We start from the raw sequence: 17,104 nt of genomic DNA on the forward strand, positions 1-17,104 counted from the left end.
ACACACCCTAGACTGGGTCATTCTGTCAGAGCTCTGGTAAGCTACTAGTTTGGCAATCCTTTCCGAGAGGGGTACTTTTACAGATGGATAATTTGGAATGCGGCCGCCATGAGTGTAACTCAGGGTGATTATGGTAGTTCAATAGGAAAGCCCCCTTTTTAGGGGGAAGGGGGAGGAGGAAGGTGTCTTTCTACTTTCCTCTGCATCCTAGCTTATACAACAGATTAACTAGCTCCAAGTCACTTCACCTAATAAGAATATTTAAGTGGGCAGGTCTCTGGCATTTTTTTAAAACCACATTTCACTCCATGGCCTAATTTGCAGGATTAAAAATTTTGAAGTTACTTATTACACCAGATCTATTTCTTCAGAAGGGAATAGATTAGTAAGGCATTTTGTCCCATCATTATCAGCACTTAGCCCTCAATGCTATGTGCTTCACCCCCAGTCTTAAAAAGCATCTCTTAGTAGTAAGGTCCCCCGGTGAGACTAACAAACTTCCCCATGTCACAACAGTAAAAGAGAATTTATGAGTGCAGAAGGTGAATGCAAGGGCCAAGATCACATGCACGAGTCTCACAGGTATGGCAGTTTTGCCAAAAAGTGTATTTTAATTGAGATGTTAATACTTCTCCAATATATATCACTTGACAGTATTTGATTTTACAGCAGAGATCAAGTGAAAAGAAAAAGAAGATGGTGCAGCCACTTGTAATTCACTGTATTTAGTGCTCAAGTTAAGCAGCAAGACTCTTCATAGCTATGTCACAAAGCTCAGACAATCCAGGACAGAATATCAAACCAAAGAAAAGTCACTTTGGGCTCCTAGCTAGATATTCAGCATTCTGCCAGTTAATAGATTTGTTTAGGACACGCTTGTCAAGCCAAAACAATAGTTTATTTCAGTTTTTCAGCAACATCTCAGCCATCAAAAAAATAAACTCTAACACAGATGGATGGAAGACTTTTCTACAGTGTTACTAAGTGGGTTTCAACCCCAGGGTTTTGATTGGAGTGATATTGGTTATTCATCCAATAAGTTAGGAAGCATGGAATTAAAGTGCTTTTATTTCTGAGCTGGTATGAGGTCATCAATAGACTGACCATTTTCAAGTTGTTTTTCCATTTCAACAAGCAGCTTCACACCATCAACCACCATCTGCACCAGCTCTACCTCCGAGAAACCCAGACGGTCAGCATTGGAAACATCAAACACTCCTCCAACAGCAGCAGTATCAACACCACCTGAAGCAAGAGATGAAGGTTAGGAGTTAAAACCTTGCAGTTGAAGTCAGCCCAACAATCTGTTTGCTTTCCTCACTTGCCTGCTATGTAATCTGGGACTACTGCATTTGTACTCAATGGAGAAGGTCCCCTTGTAACTCACTACACTGAATTAGTCTTGTGGTTTATGCAACTCCTGGTAAGAAGGTGCCAAGAGGCAAAATTCCCATTGCTAGCTCTACCAGAGAGGGACTGTGCCCGTGATCATGTCAAGCCAGTACTGCCTAGATTTACCTGACATTCTTCAAGACAAAAGTGAGCTGGGTTGATGTTTTCAAGAACCTTTCTAGGAATCTTATACCAATTGATGGGGCCAAGCCTCTTTCTCCTCCCCCTCACCCCAAGCTATACTTGTTCTGTGGGCAAAGTAATTAAACCAAACACCATCATAGTACCATCTACAGCCACTGAAGAGTAGAATGCTATAGTTCCTATGACTGCTCCATTCAGTTTCCACAATGGAGGCCAATGCATTAACATGGCCCCTGTACCCCATTAGCCAGCATTTAGGAAGCAGCCTTCTAGACAGCCTGTAGAATCTAGACCTTGAACTCAACTCCGTCATAATGGGAAGGGTTCAAAAGGAGGAGTCATGCCTACAGCTGGTGTTTCAAGTCCTCACCTGTGCCTCGTTTCTGCAGCCTCAGCCTCTTGAGAATGTCTCCAAACTTCTCATGCTTGCCAAGGTTTGGCAGCTTGATATGGACACCAGCACGGAGACCTGTTCCCAGGTTGGATGGGCAGGTCAGGATGTAGCCCAAGTGGGGGCTCCACATGAATTCATAGTTTTTTGTTTTAAACAGCGTTTCAATCTAGATTGAGGAAAAACAAACAAGCCCACATACATTAGACTGCTCTGTCTGTGCCTTCCCTACAATAGTTTGAGGTCATCAATTAGTTCTCATTTACAGCCTTATTAGTGTGCATTGTCTTGTTCCATGCCTCATGCTAGCAACAGTTGAAGCATTCAAGCCAAGTCCCCACCACACAAGAGCAGGAGCTGACTGCAGGGCATTCTCTCAGGAGCTGCCTTTGTCTCAAGAGCTCATTCTTGCTCCCTGTTTCCCTTCTCATCTACATGTGGTCTGAAACTTTCAGGACACAGCAAAGCCCCTGTGTTACAGCAGGCTTCAAGAAGGGGTGACCCAACACTACATAGTTTATGCACTGCAACATTTCATTAATTTACTGGGGTTTATTGCTGCTTACTTATAGGAGAAGCAAAAGTAAATTCTACTTCCAAAAGTTTTTACAAGTTTTAGCAAAAAACCCCAAACACCTACTGCTGGCAATAGCCACTTTGGGCACTGACAGACATGGGGGTGGGGAGGGAAAGAAGAGAGAAACCACTACCAGAAGCATAAGCATATTACTTACTTAGATGTGGCTCTGCAGCATCTGAATACAAAATCGGGCACTTCAGCACGGCCTTTTTGCCTTTTTAGCTAAAGCTGATTCAATCAGCTATTAGATAAAAAAGTGCCAAAGAAGCCCCACTAAAAGTGCCTGATCTCTACAGATGTTGGGAAAACCAGATGCAACTAACATGCTGCCTTTTCTGGATATGCACTGGACTCATCACAGGAGCAGAGTTTAAAAGTAAAGCACTGTTTTGTTAGGCTTTCCCATGTCTGCAAGCAGCCTTTATATTTAGTGAGTACAAACCATGTGGAAGCTTCCAGTCTCAAAGTCATCTTCTAGTGCTTGCAGATGTGCAAGCTGGTATCTGGTATTCCATTTAATTTAAGTGTTACAGGAGGAAGAAGCCAGCATTGATAGAGTCTTTGCAGCAATGTCCCGAAGGCTTCCAACCCTGCAGCAACCACTCTGCAAGGTTAATATTTCCAAGCCTAAGCCATCGATATTTACAGGCATGTTGCTAGATGCCCAAGTTGGATCAGAACATTTGCACAGCTTCCAGCACATCTTGCATTGTGCTCATGTATTTGGGATTCTATGCCACACTGCCCAGAACTGCTGCAGTTGCACATGTTGTTTTCAGAGTCTGCAGTAAGTCGGCACTGAGCACTGCAGAGAATCCTGCACCATTTCTTGTAAGAGCTGTTTGCCAACATACAAATCTAAAAAGAAATTCACCTGCGTTAGCCCACTGCAGAAGCGGGTGAATACTTCTTTCATATTGCCTCCTTTCTGCATAGAAATAACTCTAAGGTGATCTTCCTCATTGATCCAGACAAGGAAGGTCTTGTTGTCATTGTGCCTAGAAGACAGAAGCCAAACAACGCACAGCTCCACTTTAATGGATCTTTCCAGGTTTGAGTGGTGCAGATTTACTCACCAAAATGAGGCAGACTGATGGTTTAAGCAGCTAACATTGTGCTGTAGCTTTATCTTTTGTTCTTATGTAAGTTAAGAAAAGAACTTCACCCATTACATCCAACTCCCAGAATTCTCAGGGAATTTAGTCATTATGGCCCTCCTCCACCCAAAGACAAGCTAGCCAGATTAGACATGGGCCATTTTAAGGCTCTTGCTGCTCACTCTTTCACCACACAACATCAAATGCAAGTTTTGCAAGTTTCTTGGAACCAAGCTTTGTTCTGTTCAGAGGAAATCCCAGAATGCTCACCATTAGCCATGTCTAAAACAAGGCTGTCTTGCTGGCAGCCTGTATATGGCCCATAAGGGATTAAACATGCAGCCTGCAGGCTCCCATACAGCCACTACTTCATCCACTGGTCTTGCAGCTGCAGTGGCCAGGGTCTCCAGGCTGCCCCTGCCTCTTTCAGGTCCCAAATTCTCATCCCCCCCCACATAGGGCAGAGGGAGCCAGGCTGCAACTGCAGAAAAAGAGAAAGGTTGGGAACTTTTTTTCCTTTTGGGAAGGGGTGGGGGACAATGCCCTAAAAAACAGAGGCCAAGTTGTGCAGCCCTGGTTGAAAGCATCATGAATCCAACTTTGACAGTATTTGGAAAGGAAAATGCACTTTCTGTTAAAAGGCTGCACATATCAAGCCCAGTGGAGTGAAGCCATTATGCATTCAGTTTGGCTACTTCCTTCCAGACAGCACCCCCTTAAAAAAAAAAAAAAAAAAAAAGGAAGTCTGCAAGTCTCTTGGCTCTGTGGTTGCTTTGCCCTTGCCTTCAGACAGGGCCTGCTGCCAGACAAAAAATTAAATGCTATCCTGATAACATTAGTTGTCAATTTCATTGTTTTCAGGCAATAATTAATTCAGGGATGAAGGTTACATGAAGAGCACTGAAAGGTTCTATTTAATACGAGACCAAGGTTAGTCATGCTCAGTTGACAGAGCAATCTAGTGTTGATATCTGCAGGTAGGTGATGCAATCTTTTGTAGGTCACCTTCAAAAAGATAAGTGCCTGAATGGTTCTATCAGACTTCAGTAAGAAGACCGAGAAGACTCAGACTAGGAAACTGAATTGAGGGATGGACCCCTGTACCAATGTGGATTGTTACTGGTTAGATAAAGTTTATTCCTTCCATTATACCCTTGAAGCAGACAGAAGAAAAAAAAAAAAAAAAAAAGACCTGATAATTCTGGTTAAAAGAAGCCACAGCTGTCTATGTGGCTTCCTGGGTCTAGAAGCAGAAAGGCAACAGCAGTACTTCCTACTGGGGTTTCATTAAAAGCTTCTGCAAGATGACATTTGCATTTTTTGTAATGCTTGAAGCAAAACTATTTTGCTACAGTTATTTTAACAATGAGATTGTTTAACTGGTCTTAAGTCTGATCCAGCTCATAAGTGGTGAATTATTGATTAGCCAATTTAAACAAAATTTAACATATGAACTGAATTGTCTGCTTCTATAGTGGTGTTTCCTTCAATTTTGCTTCAAGTGACTAAAATTTAAAGCCTCAAATGGGAAAGTTATGAGCAATGAGATGAAGCCCTTAAAAGGTGATAAGACAAATTCCTACAGCAGATTGCAGAGGACTGTATACATCACTGCCACTTCAAAATAGCAGCTTCTGCATACTAGTATTTTTCACATGGATCACTCCAACAACTCTGCAAGAATCTCCTTGCCAGAGGCTTAAGGGCTGCCCCCTATTTTCATTGTCTGTACTCACCAGATACCTCTGGCATCCGGCCAGTCTCGTGCCATCCCAGATGCCAACAGAAGAGGAGAAACTGGCTTATCAAACAGGAAGTGATCATCAATCAGCTGCTGCTGCTCTGCATCAGTCATATTCTTCAGAGCATAGTATTTCCCTTTCAGGTCACCATCCAGACTTCCCAGGGCTGAAAGCAAGAGTCACTTTTAGGACATGAACACAAGACATACCCCCAGCCAGTTATGTTCTTCCTGTTTGAGAGGCTACAGCAATATTCTGGCATTTGGAAGCTGGTTAGTTTCCTTCTCCATTTTAATTTGCAGTCCAGTCCCCAGAATAAGGACACTCTTCTGTGACTACTGTATCTTTTAATTCCTCAGCCAATTTTAAGTCTGAAGAAATTTAAAAGCTATGAAAGAGATGGTTAAGGCTACTATTACCCAGAAGTAGAATAAACCACTTTATTATGCTACTACTACAGGATACTACTTTGGTAATTTACATGCAAATGATTAGCATTACTCTGGTCAAGGCTCTTTGTTACCAAGGATAAATATCTGTAATTAGCAGTAACATAGCAGCTACACAAGATGAGGTGCACTTCTAGAGCCTACAAGTAGTCAAAGTGCATCCCGTTTAGTAGTAGCATATTATCTTGGAGAAGCCTAAATGCGTTGCAGCTACGGTTGCTATTAGAAGCATGAGCCAAGCAAGGCATCCTATTTAAGAGGATAAAGCCTGCTGTAAAGTACACACCATTGCTATCCAACAGTAGAAACTAAAACCTCAAAAGTCATAACGTGTCTCCTTAACACAATCTAGTTCTCCTTGGCATGCAAAGAGATACTCTGGTTAAGCATTAATGGAACCAGAGGTGAATCACTATATTTGCTGGTTTAACGTAGGACTTGTGTTGCATCTTCATGTTCAAGATCTTTGCAGTTCAGCAGCTGGGCCAAAAGGTACAAAGATTATCATTTTCAGTTAAAAAGAATCAATACACATCTCATTTTACCTTCAACAGAAAGCTTTTCTATCGCCCGTCTCTCTCCTCTGCTACAGTGAGGGGGAAGACAAAATCCACGGATACTTCTACCAGTTCTGACACGGGAACTTAGCACATAGTTAGGATCCAGGTCATCACCACCCTACAAGAGATTTATAAACCAACAAAAAACTCAGTACCAGCTTCCTGACAAGTTTCTACCCTTAAAATTGCATGCATCTCCCACTGTTCATCATTTACTACGTATTATCCTGCTTTCTACTGTTTTTATTTTGAAGTACCCAGCTTCTTTTCTAGGAAGGGTGGCCTATAAAAATCATGCATGCACCAGAACCAAAGCATTAGAACTTGGCTGATCTAGCATCAATTCTCAAGCCACTTTTGATCAGATTGGCAAGTGCTTGAATGCATCTAATCTTCTTAGTTATCAGTTCTCAGTACATTGCTGCTTATTGAAAATAGGTGTCACCAAGTCTACATTTTTCAATACCCAAATTCATGGGGTTCTCATGTGTGTGTGGACTCGGGGGGGGGGGGGGGGGGGGGGGGAATCAAAAAAGCAGCTCATTTTAAATTTTAGTTGCTCATCATCAACTCCTATGGATAGGAGATGTAGGCTCTTAATACCAGGTGATAAAGAGTCCTTTTCTTTTCAAGTCTACTCCAAGAGCTATTCCCATCTTCGTGTCCATGCACATTGTGAGGGATTCCTAGAATTAAAGGAGGGGATACACTTGGGGAGTGTAACCCTGACAAACACTGTGCAATACTAGATCTGATATGTCCTCTAGTAGTTCAAATGGTTTAAGAACAATCACATAATGCCTAGTTATTAATAAAGAATCTAGAAGATAAAAGGGAGCTTCAGACATCATCAAGTGCAGAAATTGTGACCATGGTTGGAACAGTCATTCTGGTCCCATTAGTGTAGACCAAGACAAGTCATGATAGTGTCTTGCATGAAAATCCATGACAGGTGGCAATAAGCCATTTGTCAGAGTTAGAGAAAAAAAGGTTGTGGGAGAAAAAAAAAAAACCAAAAAACAAAAACCCCAACCTAAAAAAACAGGTGCCAACAGGTCAAACACAAGGACAGAGCCCAGCTGATAGAGAAACAAGCAACTCCAACTGACTTTGTCCAAGATTCTTAACTTCAGGTCAAGTACCAGCAGCAGAGCTTTTGACTATCAGTATTTCAGATAAGCCTCTATACCTGAAGGTTATCAGAGTTCAAGTCAGTCTTGTGCTCATCACTTGGTTTGTAGCCTCCATGTCGGTCTTCAATAACTGGATCAAAGAGTTCCTTAAACACATCATAGGATTCTTCATCACCAGCTACACATCCTACCGTCATGATGAAGGGATGGCCTGGAGTGGTAATAAAATTAAGACAGCCAAGTTTGGTTGCAGTTTGACTGTATTCCAGAATAGCATTAACCTGATGGTTGCACCTCTACTGGTAGTACAGTACTGCATTCCTACACACATGCACAGCAAGAACCACCAGCTGAAGACAGACCCCAACCTTTACATTTCATTAGCTGCATGAAAAGTAAAGTAAAAAAAAAAAAGTCACTACACAGCTGTTACCAATAAGCCTTTTCTGGACTAGAGAGACTAGTTTATGGCTACTTGACTAGCTCTAGTAGAAGACAACTGAGTAGTTGTTTATGTTCATACACTGCAGATGCTAGAGTGGTTATAACAAGTTGCGCTTTGACTCAGCACACTTGGCCTTCAGCTGCTGCAGACAGTTGCATTTCTGTGGTTGGCTCACAGAAACATCACTTCTATAAACTGAGTTAAGGCAAGCAACTGGTCTTGCACATAGTATTTCAGCTGGTTCACGCGGAATATTCTCAATGCATTTTACCAGGATTGTCAACCCCAGTCTAAATGACATCATCCAGGGTGAAGCCACTGGGTGTGACTGTCTCGGTTTCTCGTATAAATCCAGAGTTAAAACCTTGGCCATGTGGTTGTTGTGGGCGCCCGGGTCCAGGTACTCTTCACCCGGGGGCAATCTGATTGTTTAGTTGGGCTATTTTGATATTGCTAGAGCCAAAATAAAAAACTGTAATGTTAACACATTAACCAAAAGAAAAAAAAAAAATCTGCTTCCCTTTTCTGCAAAGAAGTGCCACAGATCATACAGCCAATTTGGAAGAGGAAGAGATCAAAGCAGCCAGGCAAGCCCACAGAATGGGAGAATTTGAGAAGTTGCCACTGCATTTAATCAATTCAGGCATTTTTTATTTTGGTTTCAAATTGAGGCGTTTAGCAGAGCAGAGCAGTTACATAAACCGAGGCATCTGAGGGGCTGGGACATTAAAACCCTGCATGCAATTCATCCCCGGGAATGGTGTCCGCACTGCTCAGTGGGGCAGACACAAACTGCCTGACTTGGCCACACTTTGGGGCCAGGCGTCACCTCTACTCTAATGCCCCGTGCCTGTTCAAGGACCTCCGGTGCTGCGGTCAAGGAGCACTTCCAGCAGAGGAGGGAGAACAGATCTCAGCGATGCGGAGAGTGCGGTTCCCAGCTTTTACCTGGGTTGTCAACCCCAGTCTGGATGATGTCGTCCAGCGTGAAGCCGCTGGGCGTCTGCTTGCCCCTCAGCTTGGAGTACAGCTCCGGGGTCAGCACCTTGGCCATGTGGTTGTTGTGAACGCTCAGGTCCGGGAACTCGTCCTCGGCCGGGTACTTCATCTTCAGCAGGTTGTGGCTGTTGGAGAAGGGCATGGCTGACGCCCCACTGGGGAGGGGAGCAGAGGAGCCTGTCACCTTCCCTGCGCCTCCCGCCAAGGGCCAAGGTCACCTTGGCGTCCCTGCCACCTGGGCACCAGCTTCCAGCCGGGGGCAAGGGCAGCAGCTGCTGGCCCGAGCTCAGGCGGCAACCCAACCAGCTCCCCCCCGGCTCCGGGGCGAGCCCCGCACGGGCAGCCCTTCCCCGCGGGCGGGCGGACAGGCGAGACCAGCCCAGATCCCCCAGCCCTGCAGCCGGCGGGTGCAAGCGCTGCCCCTTCCCCGGGCGCCCGACCCCCGCCGCCGCCGCGCGCGCGCGCGCTCACGCACCCACCCAAGGCTGCACGGACCGGGCTGCGCTCGCACGTCCGCGCCGACCGGGAGCAAGTGCGGTGCCCCCGCCGCTCGCCTCTTTTATAGCCCTCCAGAGCCGGCTCCCCATTGGCGGGTATTTATATTCCATTCATTCCATTGGCGGAGCGTAAGAGGGCGGGGCGAGCGGGCAGGGTGGGGGAGAGAGACCCATTGTTGCTTCCCGCTGGCTTGGCCCCGTGGTGCCGGGGGGTGCGGAGCCGGGCCTGAGCGGTGTCCCGTGTGAAAGCAGGAGCGGTGGGATGCTCTGGTGCCCTGCTGGTGCTCGGTGCGCGTTCAAACCTTTCATTCCCAGCCCTTTGCCAGGACTGGAGAGCGCCTTGCACAAGTGGCATCCTCCCGGCAGGTGCTTGGACACATGCTTGGAGGAAAGGGACATGTATTGCTCTTGAGCCTGGGAGTGAGAGGCCCGGCCTCTGCATCTGAGTTTCTAGACCTGGAGGCTGGGAGTGAGGGAGGAATGGTGTGGGGAAAACACCCAGTTCACTCTCCCCATCAGCATCAGCTCTCTGCCCCTGTTGCACAGGGTCAAGGCTCGTGACCATCCCCCTCTCTGGAAATCTTTAGTAAAAGGCAGAAGATTGATGTGATCTGAGGAGAAACCAGAGTATAGGATACCGGGCAAGATGGACCTAAGGTCTAACTCGGTCAATGGCAATTCTTATGTTCATTCAGACATTGAAGCATTGAACAAGGACTAAGAATCTGCTGGAATAAAACAAAGGGCTTTGTAGGAGCAGGGGCAGCCCGACCTGAGTGTCAGGGCAGTGATTTATCGCCTCTGAGAGCACTTGCTGGAAAGTATTCCTAAAGGCGGTGGATGTACTGCTTAGCTCCAGGTTTTGCCTCCAGCACTGACTCTGAGCTTCTGAGAAAAGCTCAGATAGTGAATTAGGCAGACAAGGTTCTTTGGGTAATTCAGATAGTGAATTTGTTTTCCCGAGAGTCATTTGAATGAAGCCAGGCTTGTTGAATAAAGGACAGCGGGTCTCTTGTTGAAGGAGGGGCAAACAAACGAAAAAAAGAGAGCAAAGCTGCATTGGAGGGTGGCTAAAATGGTAAAGAGCTTTTTATTGTCAATTTCTAGTTGAAAGTAGAAATTGAAGGGGAAGCTCTTGTCTGGTGAGAATGGTACTATTGAGTTTCATGGGACTATATGAGTTATTAAAAGCAAGACTTGCCCCAGAGTTAGAAGTAACTGAAGATTCCTTGGTATATAAAGGGAAAAATAGTTAGTGACCATAATAGCCTTATTTCAAACTTAAATTGTGCTTCAGATTTCTCTCTACAATATGTTTATTGCAGTAAATCCTACATTTATCTGAGTGGAACAGGTCATAGTACATTTCTTTATTTGAATAGAGGCGCAGAGGAGGGCGGTAAAGAATGTCAGGGAATATGAACCCAAATTCCTTCCCCCACTCCCATGGCTGCCGTCATTCAGAGAAGAGAGATTCAAAGTGTCACACTTAAAAAAGTCTTTTGAATAAACCATGAATGACTATAGCAAATTATTATGAAATAAAAACAGACTACAAAGAATAAAAACTTATTATGTTTAGCTACTGTCCAATTTATTCCACCTCGGATAGGCAGAGGTCCTTAGTACACAGGGCTCTAGCTGAAATTATTGAGGCTCCTTATTTCCAGAAGCAAAGAATCAATACCCCCAAATCTAACATTCAAATCATTTCATTTATAATTTAATGGCATGAAATCTCCTTCAAAGTTTCACTGTATTTTAATCTCAATTATACTAGTATTAAGCAAGACTAATGCCATTAAATTAAACTAGTGTCAAATGAATGTCAGTAAGCATAGAATTTGACTCAGAGTCCTTAAAATAATGCATGTAGTTATCATGGATGTTCTCTAGAATAACATTTCCTATGATTTTTTGCAAAGCTTATCTCTCCAATTTATGTGCAATTCAGAGCCTGGATTGTTTGGTGCAAAGAACATAGCATATTGGGGGGGGGCTATCTTAATATTAATAACAATACACCTGTACATTCAGTTTGTATTTCTGTGGCCTCTATTTTTTTCCCCCAAATATTGTGTTATAGGGTACACTGAAAGATATTCAGCAGGCCCCAGCTCCTCTTAGAGCAGCTCCAGCTGTGACAGTGAGTTCTAGCTTTATACATCCTACTGGGCATCCAATATGTTGCAAAGGTCACTTCTAGCTTATTCACAAATACAATCTTGTGATCTTTATGACATCAGTGCTCACTGTATCTTCCATTTTCATCATGCATTTTGTAACCTTTTCATTCCATCTCCTATTGTCTGGTTTATTTTCTGTTTCCACTCCACTTTGGGAAACACCATCATTTACAAGTCCCATTATTCTTCTTACTCTTAAAATGATCACCCAACAGGCCGTGAAGCAAGGAACTATTTGCTATTTTAATCATTTTATATATAGGTTAACTGGAGGTCACTGGAAAAACCAAAAGTCCTGACTCCAACTGTTACTGACTGTTAATGACTGTAAATGACTGTTACAATCATTAGATACACTCTTTCCTTCCAGAACAAGGCATATCCATGTTACTGTCATGTTCCAGTAGTGCCCTTATATTGCTGGACACTATTCACATTCACAGGAAGACATAATCCTCTGCCCTGAAGAGTTCTTATATGAAGAAGAAAGGCAAACACAATGGATGTCTGGGGGGGGGGGGGGGGGGGAGAACCATTTATTAATCAAAATATGTACAATCTATGTGTTTAAGGAATATTTATCAGATGTTCTCATTCTATCCACAGACTTCTTGCAGGTGAGTATAGCAAAAATGGGCATTATCTGACTTCTCTAAGTTGTGTTCAGGTAGAGTTTTTGAGACTTATAAAGAGCTTGTTCTTAAATTGGATTCATGCTCTTTCTGTTACATCAACCCACCCAAACTTCCCCAGTGGCTTAATTATAAATGTTGTGCAGTAGACTTAAATACAGTATGTCAACACAATCTGACTGTTTTATCCAGTTCATCAGATGAGAAGTGATATTTCTTCAGATAAGCACCTACTGCTTACACAGTGGTGATAGTGGCAGCATTATATGCATTATATCATGCAGTAATTAGTGTCTTGATGCATACTGAGTTTAATGGCAGGTTGCAGTAATACAGCCCAGGATGGAAGTATGGTAATTACCTCTGAGATTTTCATGTTGAGCTTCCATGGTAGGGAGTTTAAGGCAAGTCAGTCATGAGCCATTCAGTTAACTTCCCAGGAGTCTTAATTATCAATGTTGTGCAGCATATGAATGCAAGAGGAGATGGGTGTTACTTAGTGAACACATTTTCTGAAATTATCCAGGTGAACATAAAGTGATATTGGAGAATTAGAGGATAAACATTTCCTTGAGAATTCAGAAAAATGCCCAGAAAGGAGGAATCAATAAGGGAAGGTAGACAAGCTATCACCCCAAGAGAAAGGTATCCAATACCTGAATTGACAATTCGGGGTAATAAATTGTCACTAAATAGCACTTTGAAAATATGCCAAATTCACATGGATCAATGGAGTGGAACGTTTGGCTCTCCTGGCGTTTGTTTGACTTCCCAAGTGGAAAATAAAATTAATTTAATCACTTAAATGTACCTGCCTGTGCATCATAGTTGACATGTTTATGGACAGGGCAAGGTTTATTCAAGGTCTTGTCATTTGGGGCTCATCCTTGAAAAGAGCTGAGGACTTCCAGTCTGAAGCTGAGTACTCACAGCTCCTACTGAAGTTAAAGGTAGCTGAGGGTGCCATTTGCACAGTTAGGCTCTCTATTGTTTGAACAACGTCCTTGTCCTAGGATGCATTGATGCAACAGAGTTAGGCTGTATGCTAGGTGCTAGCCAGACACAGTTCAGTCATGGCTGTGAGGCAAAAAGCTAACTACAGAGATGGTGACATAATCTAAAAAACAAAAATCTTAGAAACTGCATATGCTGCATGCTGAACAGCCTGAGGGATACAAAACAGTTGTGTTTGTAGGGTGGATGGGTGCAGGGATCTCATTAGGTAAACACTAGCTACTCATCCTGTTCCCACTAACAGTAATAGCAAGATTCATTCATTTCCACAGAAGGATGATTGAGGTAATGCTCATACATTCTCTTCCAGGCAGCCTTTCTATCGAAGTTTGCATTGGCTGGGAATTTGATTTCTGAAGGCATGTTTGATGTTCTGAAGGCATGCCTCAGTAAAATGTAGAGGATTATCTGCCTTGTTAAAATAGGCAAGAATCCTGTCCACACATCCAAGATGGTTCAAGTGCCCTCTTTTTGTGTGTGCTGTTCCCATGCAAGGGGATTCATCTCTTTTAAAAGCAGAAGATAAAGTATGTTCTATTCCTTTACAGTGTCCTCTCTACAGAGAAATTCCCCAAAGTTGCAGGCTCATCTCTGGCTCTACAAATTCCTTAGAAGTCACTGGAGCTCATCCTTTTAAAACAGCAGCCCCTGCTGCTTGCCTCTGGTAGGGGTTGGGGAAGGGAGATAGCTGCCAGTGTCAGAAGAGAGAGGGGAGGTGGGGAGGAGGAGAAGAAGAGAGTTTAGCTCTGGGCTGGTGGAGTGGGGAGATCAGCAACACAGCACAAGGTAGGGAAGGAAAGGGGACAGGTTGGGCCAACCTATTTGCTGATCCCCTGTGAAAGGGGCTGAATCCTGTCACTTCAGGGGCTGGACCAGGCCTTTGGGCCATAGGTTGACCATCACTGCCTTAAGCCCTTCACATGGGGCTAAGTGATGGGTGAAGTTGATCACCCTTGGCCTTTATAACACTGCTTCTGAATCAATTTCTGTTTTTCTATGGTCTACAATAGCAGGGGGCAGTTGATCTTAGCAGGCTTTTCCAGAACTTGATTCTGCTCTATAGTAACCATTTATGCATGAACTCATGAATCCTGCCTGCTTTCCTGAATACTTAGAATCATAGACAACTATGAGTAGATAGTACCTCAGAAGGTCATCTAGGGCAGTGGTTCTCAAACTTTTCTGGACCAGGACCCATTCATAAATATTGATGGCCAGTCCTGACTCAGTGCCCCTTACTCCCGACCCAGTGCGCCCCACCTCCAGCCCCCCAGTGTGTGGGGCAGGGAGTGGGGGTGGGCCACAGGGGGCCCTAAGCAGCCCCTTGCAGCTGGAACACAGCCACCCTGCTAGAGAAAAGCCACCATTTCCCACGTTTTTCTCCTTTAAAGGAGAATCTATTTTAAAGTTTCTTCACGACCCTTTCATATATTCTTGTGACCCACTTTTGGGTTATGACCCACAGGTTGAGAAACACTGATCTAGTCAAACCCCTGTTCAGGGCAGGAATATTCCTCTCTAAACCATCCCAGTCATGGGCAACTGGTGCCTCTTGAGTCAGGGGAGGTGAGTGGGGGGTCCCCCACAGCTGATCGTGTTGACCGTGGGGTGGGGGGGATCCTGCACGGCCAATCTCACTCCACTTCCAGAAGTCCTGTGGCCACGCCACTTCCAGAAGTCCTGCGGCCACACCACTTCCAGAAGTCCTGCAGCCGCTTTTGCTGACAGCCCCGCTCCCCAGCCGGTGCTCACAGGGGTGCACCGATGCTCCTGTCTGTCCCCCTGCCCATCGCTAAACAAGGAGTGTGGCCTGACAGGTGATGCACCAGCACTCTCACAGGGTGCATGTGCACCCCCATGCACCTCCTACGCATCACCACTGATCCCAGTCAAGGATTTGCTTAACCTGTTCTTAAAAACTTCCAAGAGGGGAATTCTGCAGTCTCTCTAGATTGTTACCATGTTTGACAACCCATAGGAAGAACTTTCTAACTAAGCCTAGATACCCAACCTAGATTTCCATTTTTGTAATATAGCACCATAACTTCTTATACTATCCCTTCCAGAGACAGAGAATATTTGATCACCATCCTCTTTGTAACCACCTTTTTAGTATTTAAAGACTGCTACCAAATTCCCATTTTGTCCTTCTCTTCTCCAGACAAAATAATCCCAGTTCTCCAACTTCTCCTCATATGATACGTTTTTTGATCTCCAATCAGAGTTGGTTTCTCTGGATTCTTTCCAATTTATCCACGTCTCGCCTGAAGTAGGGTGCCCACAACTGGACACACTACCCCAGTTGAAGCTCCTATTTCACAGCCCTGCAGTTGATTTTAACTCATTCCAATGAAGCTCTATTAGCTTTAAACTGGATAATCCAGCCCCTAGCTCGTCACATACGAGTAAAGCTTCTTGATTATTTTTAACTGGAGAAGCATATGCATTGTGTCATATTTGCTGGTGTACCTTGCCATCTGCACTCCCCTTTTCAAAATCCTAGATCTACCCATGGACTGGGTATTATAGCATCATAGGAAGGTAGGGCTGGAAGGAACCTTATGAGGTCGTCTACTCCAGCATTTCTCATCCTGTGGGTCATGAACCAAAAGTAGGTCACAAGAATATATGAAAGGGTCGTGAACAAACTTTAAAAACGGATCAACAAACTTTAAAAACGGAGTCTCCTTTAAAGGAGAAAAACGTGGGAAGCCATGGCTTTTCCCTTGCAGGCTGGCAGAGTTCCAGCTGCGAGGGACTGCTTGGGGTCCTCCGTGTCCCACACAAACTCCACCCTGCCCCACACACTGGGGTTGGGAGAGAGGGGCAGTGGGTCAGGACTGGCTATCAATGTTCCCAGATGGGTCCTGGTACAAAAAAGGTTGAGAACCGCTGGTCTAGTCCAACTCGCTGCTCAGGGCCTGTTCACCCCTGACTAAACCATCCCAGCTAAGTGTCTGTCCAACCTGCTCTTGAAAACTTCCAGGGATGGAGATGCCTCTCTAGGCAGCCTGTTTCAATGCTTGACCACCCTCAGAGTCAGAAAGTTCCTCCTCATCCTGCCTACATTCCCCCTGCTGTAGTAGTGGGAGGTGCTGCACCCGGGGCAGTTTTGCTCTTACAAGCCAAACAGCACTGAACGTGGGCACGTAGCTGGCCCCTGGCCCTCAGCACCACTGCTCATTACTGTGCAATCCGGGATCAGGGACTGAAAACAGACAACCCGTTTGATTCGCATTTGAACAAGCATGGAAGGAGCTGGGATTCAGAAAACAGGGGTGCAGACGCTGAGCTGCAACAGCACCTAGAAAACAGCACACATTATTCTCTGGTTAAAAATAAACTAGAAGCTTTACTCAGACAACAGGAGCCAGATTAGTCCATTTAAGACTGAAGCAAAAGCCAACAGCCCTTCACTGCAATGAGGGCTGTGTAACGGGAGCTCCTGACTACAGGGCACAGACTGCAGCAGGGCAGAACAAAGACATCCAGGCTATTAAAGAGGGGAGACGAGGTTAACACCTGTGCGGTGAAGACTGGGCAGGAGCTGGCAGATGGCCCCCAGCCACCAAGCTGAGTAAGTCCCTCAGCACCGCTTGACTAGAAAGGTGCTGTCGCTGCTCGGGAACTGGGCTTAAACCCGCGTCCCTCAACCTGTGCGCTGCAAGAGTACATGAAAAGGTCAAGAACAAGCTTTAAAAAATGGAGTATCCTTTTAAAGGAGAAAAATGTGGTTTGTCCTGGCAGGCCAGCAGAGCTCCAGCGGCAAGGGCCCCCCTGGGGAAAGGGCTCAGTGGGTCAGCACTGGCCATTGATGGTTACAGATGGGTCCTGCTACAAAGA

General features: G+C 44.8%; 1 protein-coding gene across 3 annotated transcripts; it reads right to left on the bottom strand.

Moving 5' to 3' along the window:
• Nucleotides 1-576: 576 nt before the first annotated feature.
• CKB (creatine kinase B) lies at nt 577-9,486 on the bottom strand. 3 transcript variants are annotated; one of them, XM_014596501.3, is made up of 8 exons: nt 9,412-9,486; nt 8,882-9,087; nt 7,545-7,699; nt 6,341-6,473; nt 5,341-5,512; nt 3,382-3,505; nt 1,907-2,096; nt 577-1,245 (listed from the first exon to the last, which is right to left on the bottom strand). In XM_014596501.3, the coding sequence occupies exons 2-8, from the start codon at nt 9,072-9,074 to the stop codon at nt 1,067-1,069; spliced, it is 1,146 nt and encodes a 381-aa protein (XP_014451987.1). In that variant the 5' UTR covers nt 9,075-9,087; nt 9,412-9,486; the 3' UTR covers nt 577-1,066. The 3 variants fall into 3 exon arrangements, with proteins under 3 accessions (XP_014451987.1, XP_019337098.1, XP_019337099.1); XM_019481553.2 differs by having other exon boundaries at nt 9,408-9,482; XM_019481554.2 differs by having other exon boundaries at nt 8,882-9,057; nt 9,412-9,465.
• Between the last annotated feature and the right edge of the window lie 7,618 nt (nt 9,487-17,104).

The sequence above is a fragment of the Alligator mississippiensis genome, chromosome 2 (assembly GCF_030867095.1).
Source record: "Alligator mississippiensis isolate rAllMis1 chromosome 2, rAllMis1, whole genome shotgun sequence".
Classification (NCBI taxonomy): Eukaryota; Metazoa; Chordata; order Crocodylia; family Alligatoridae; genus Alligator; species Alligator mississippiensis.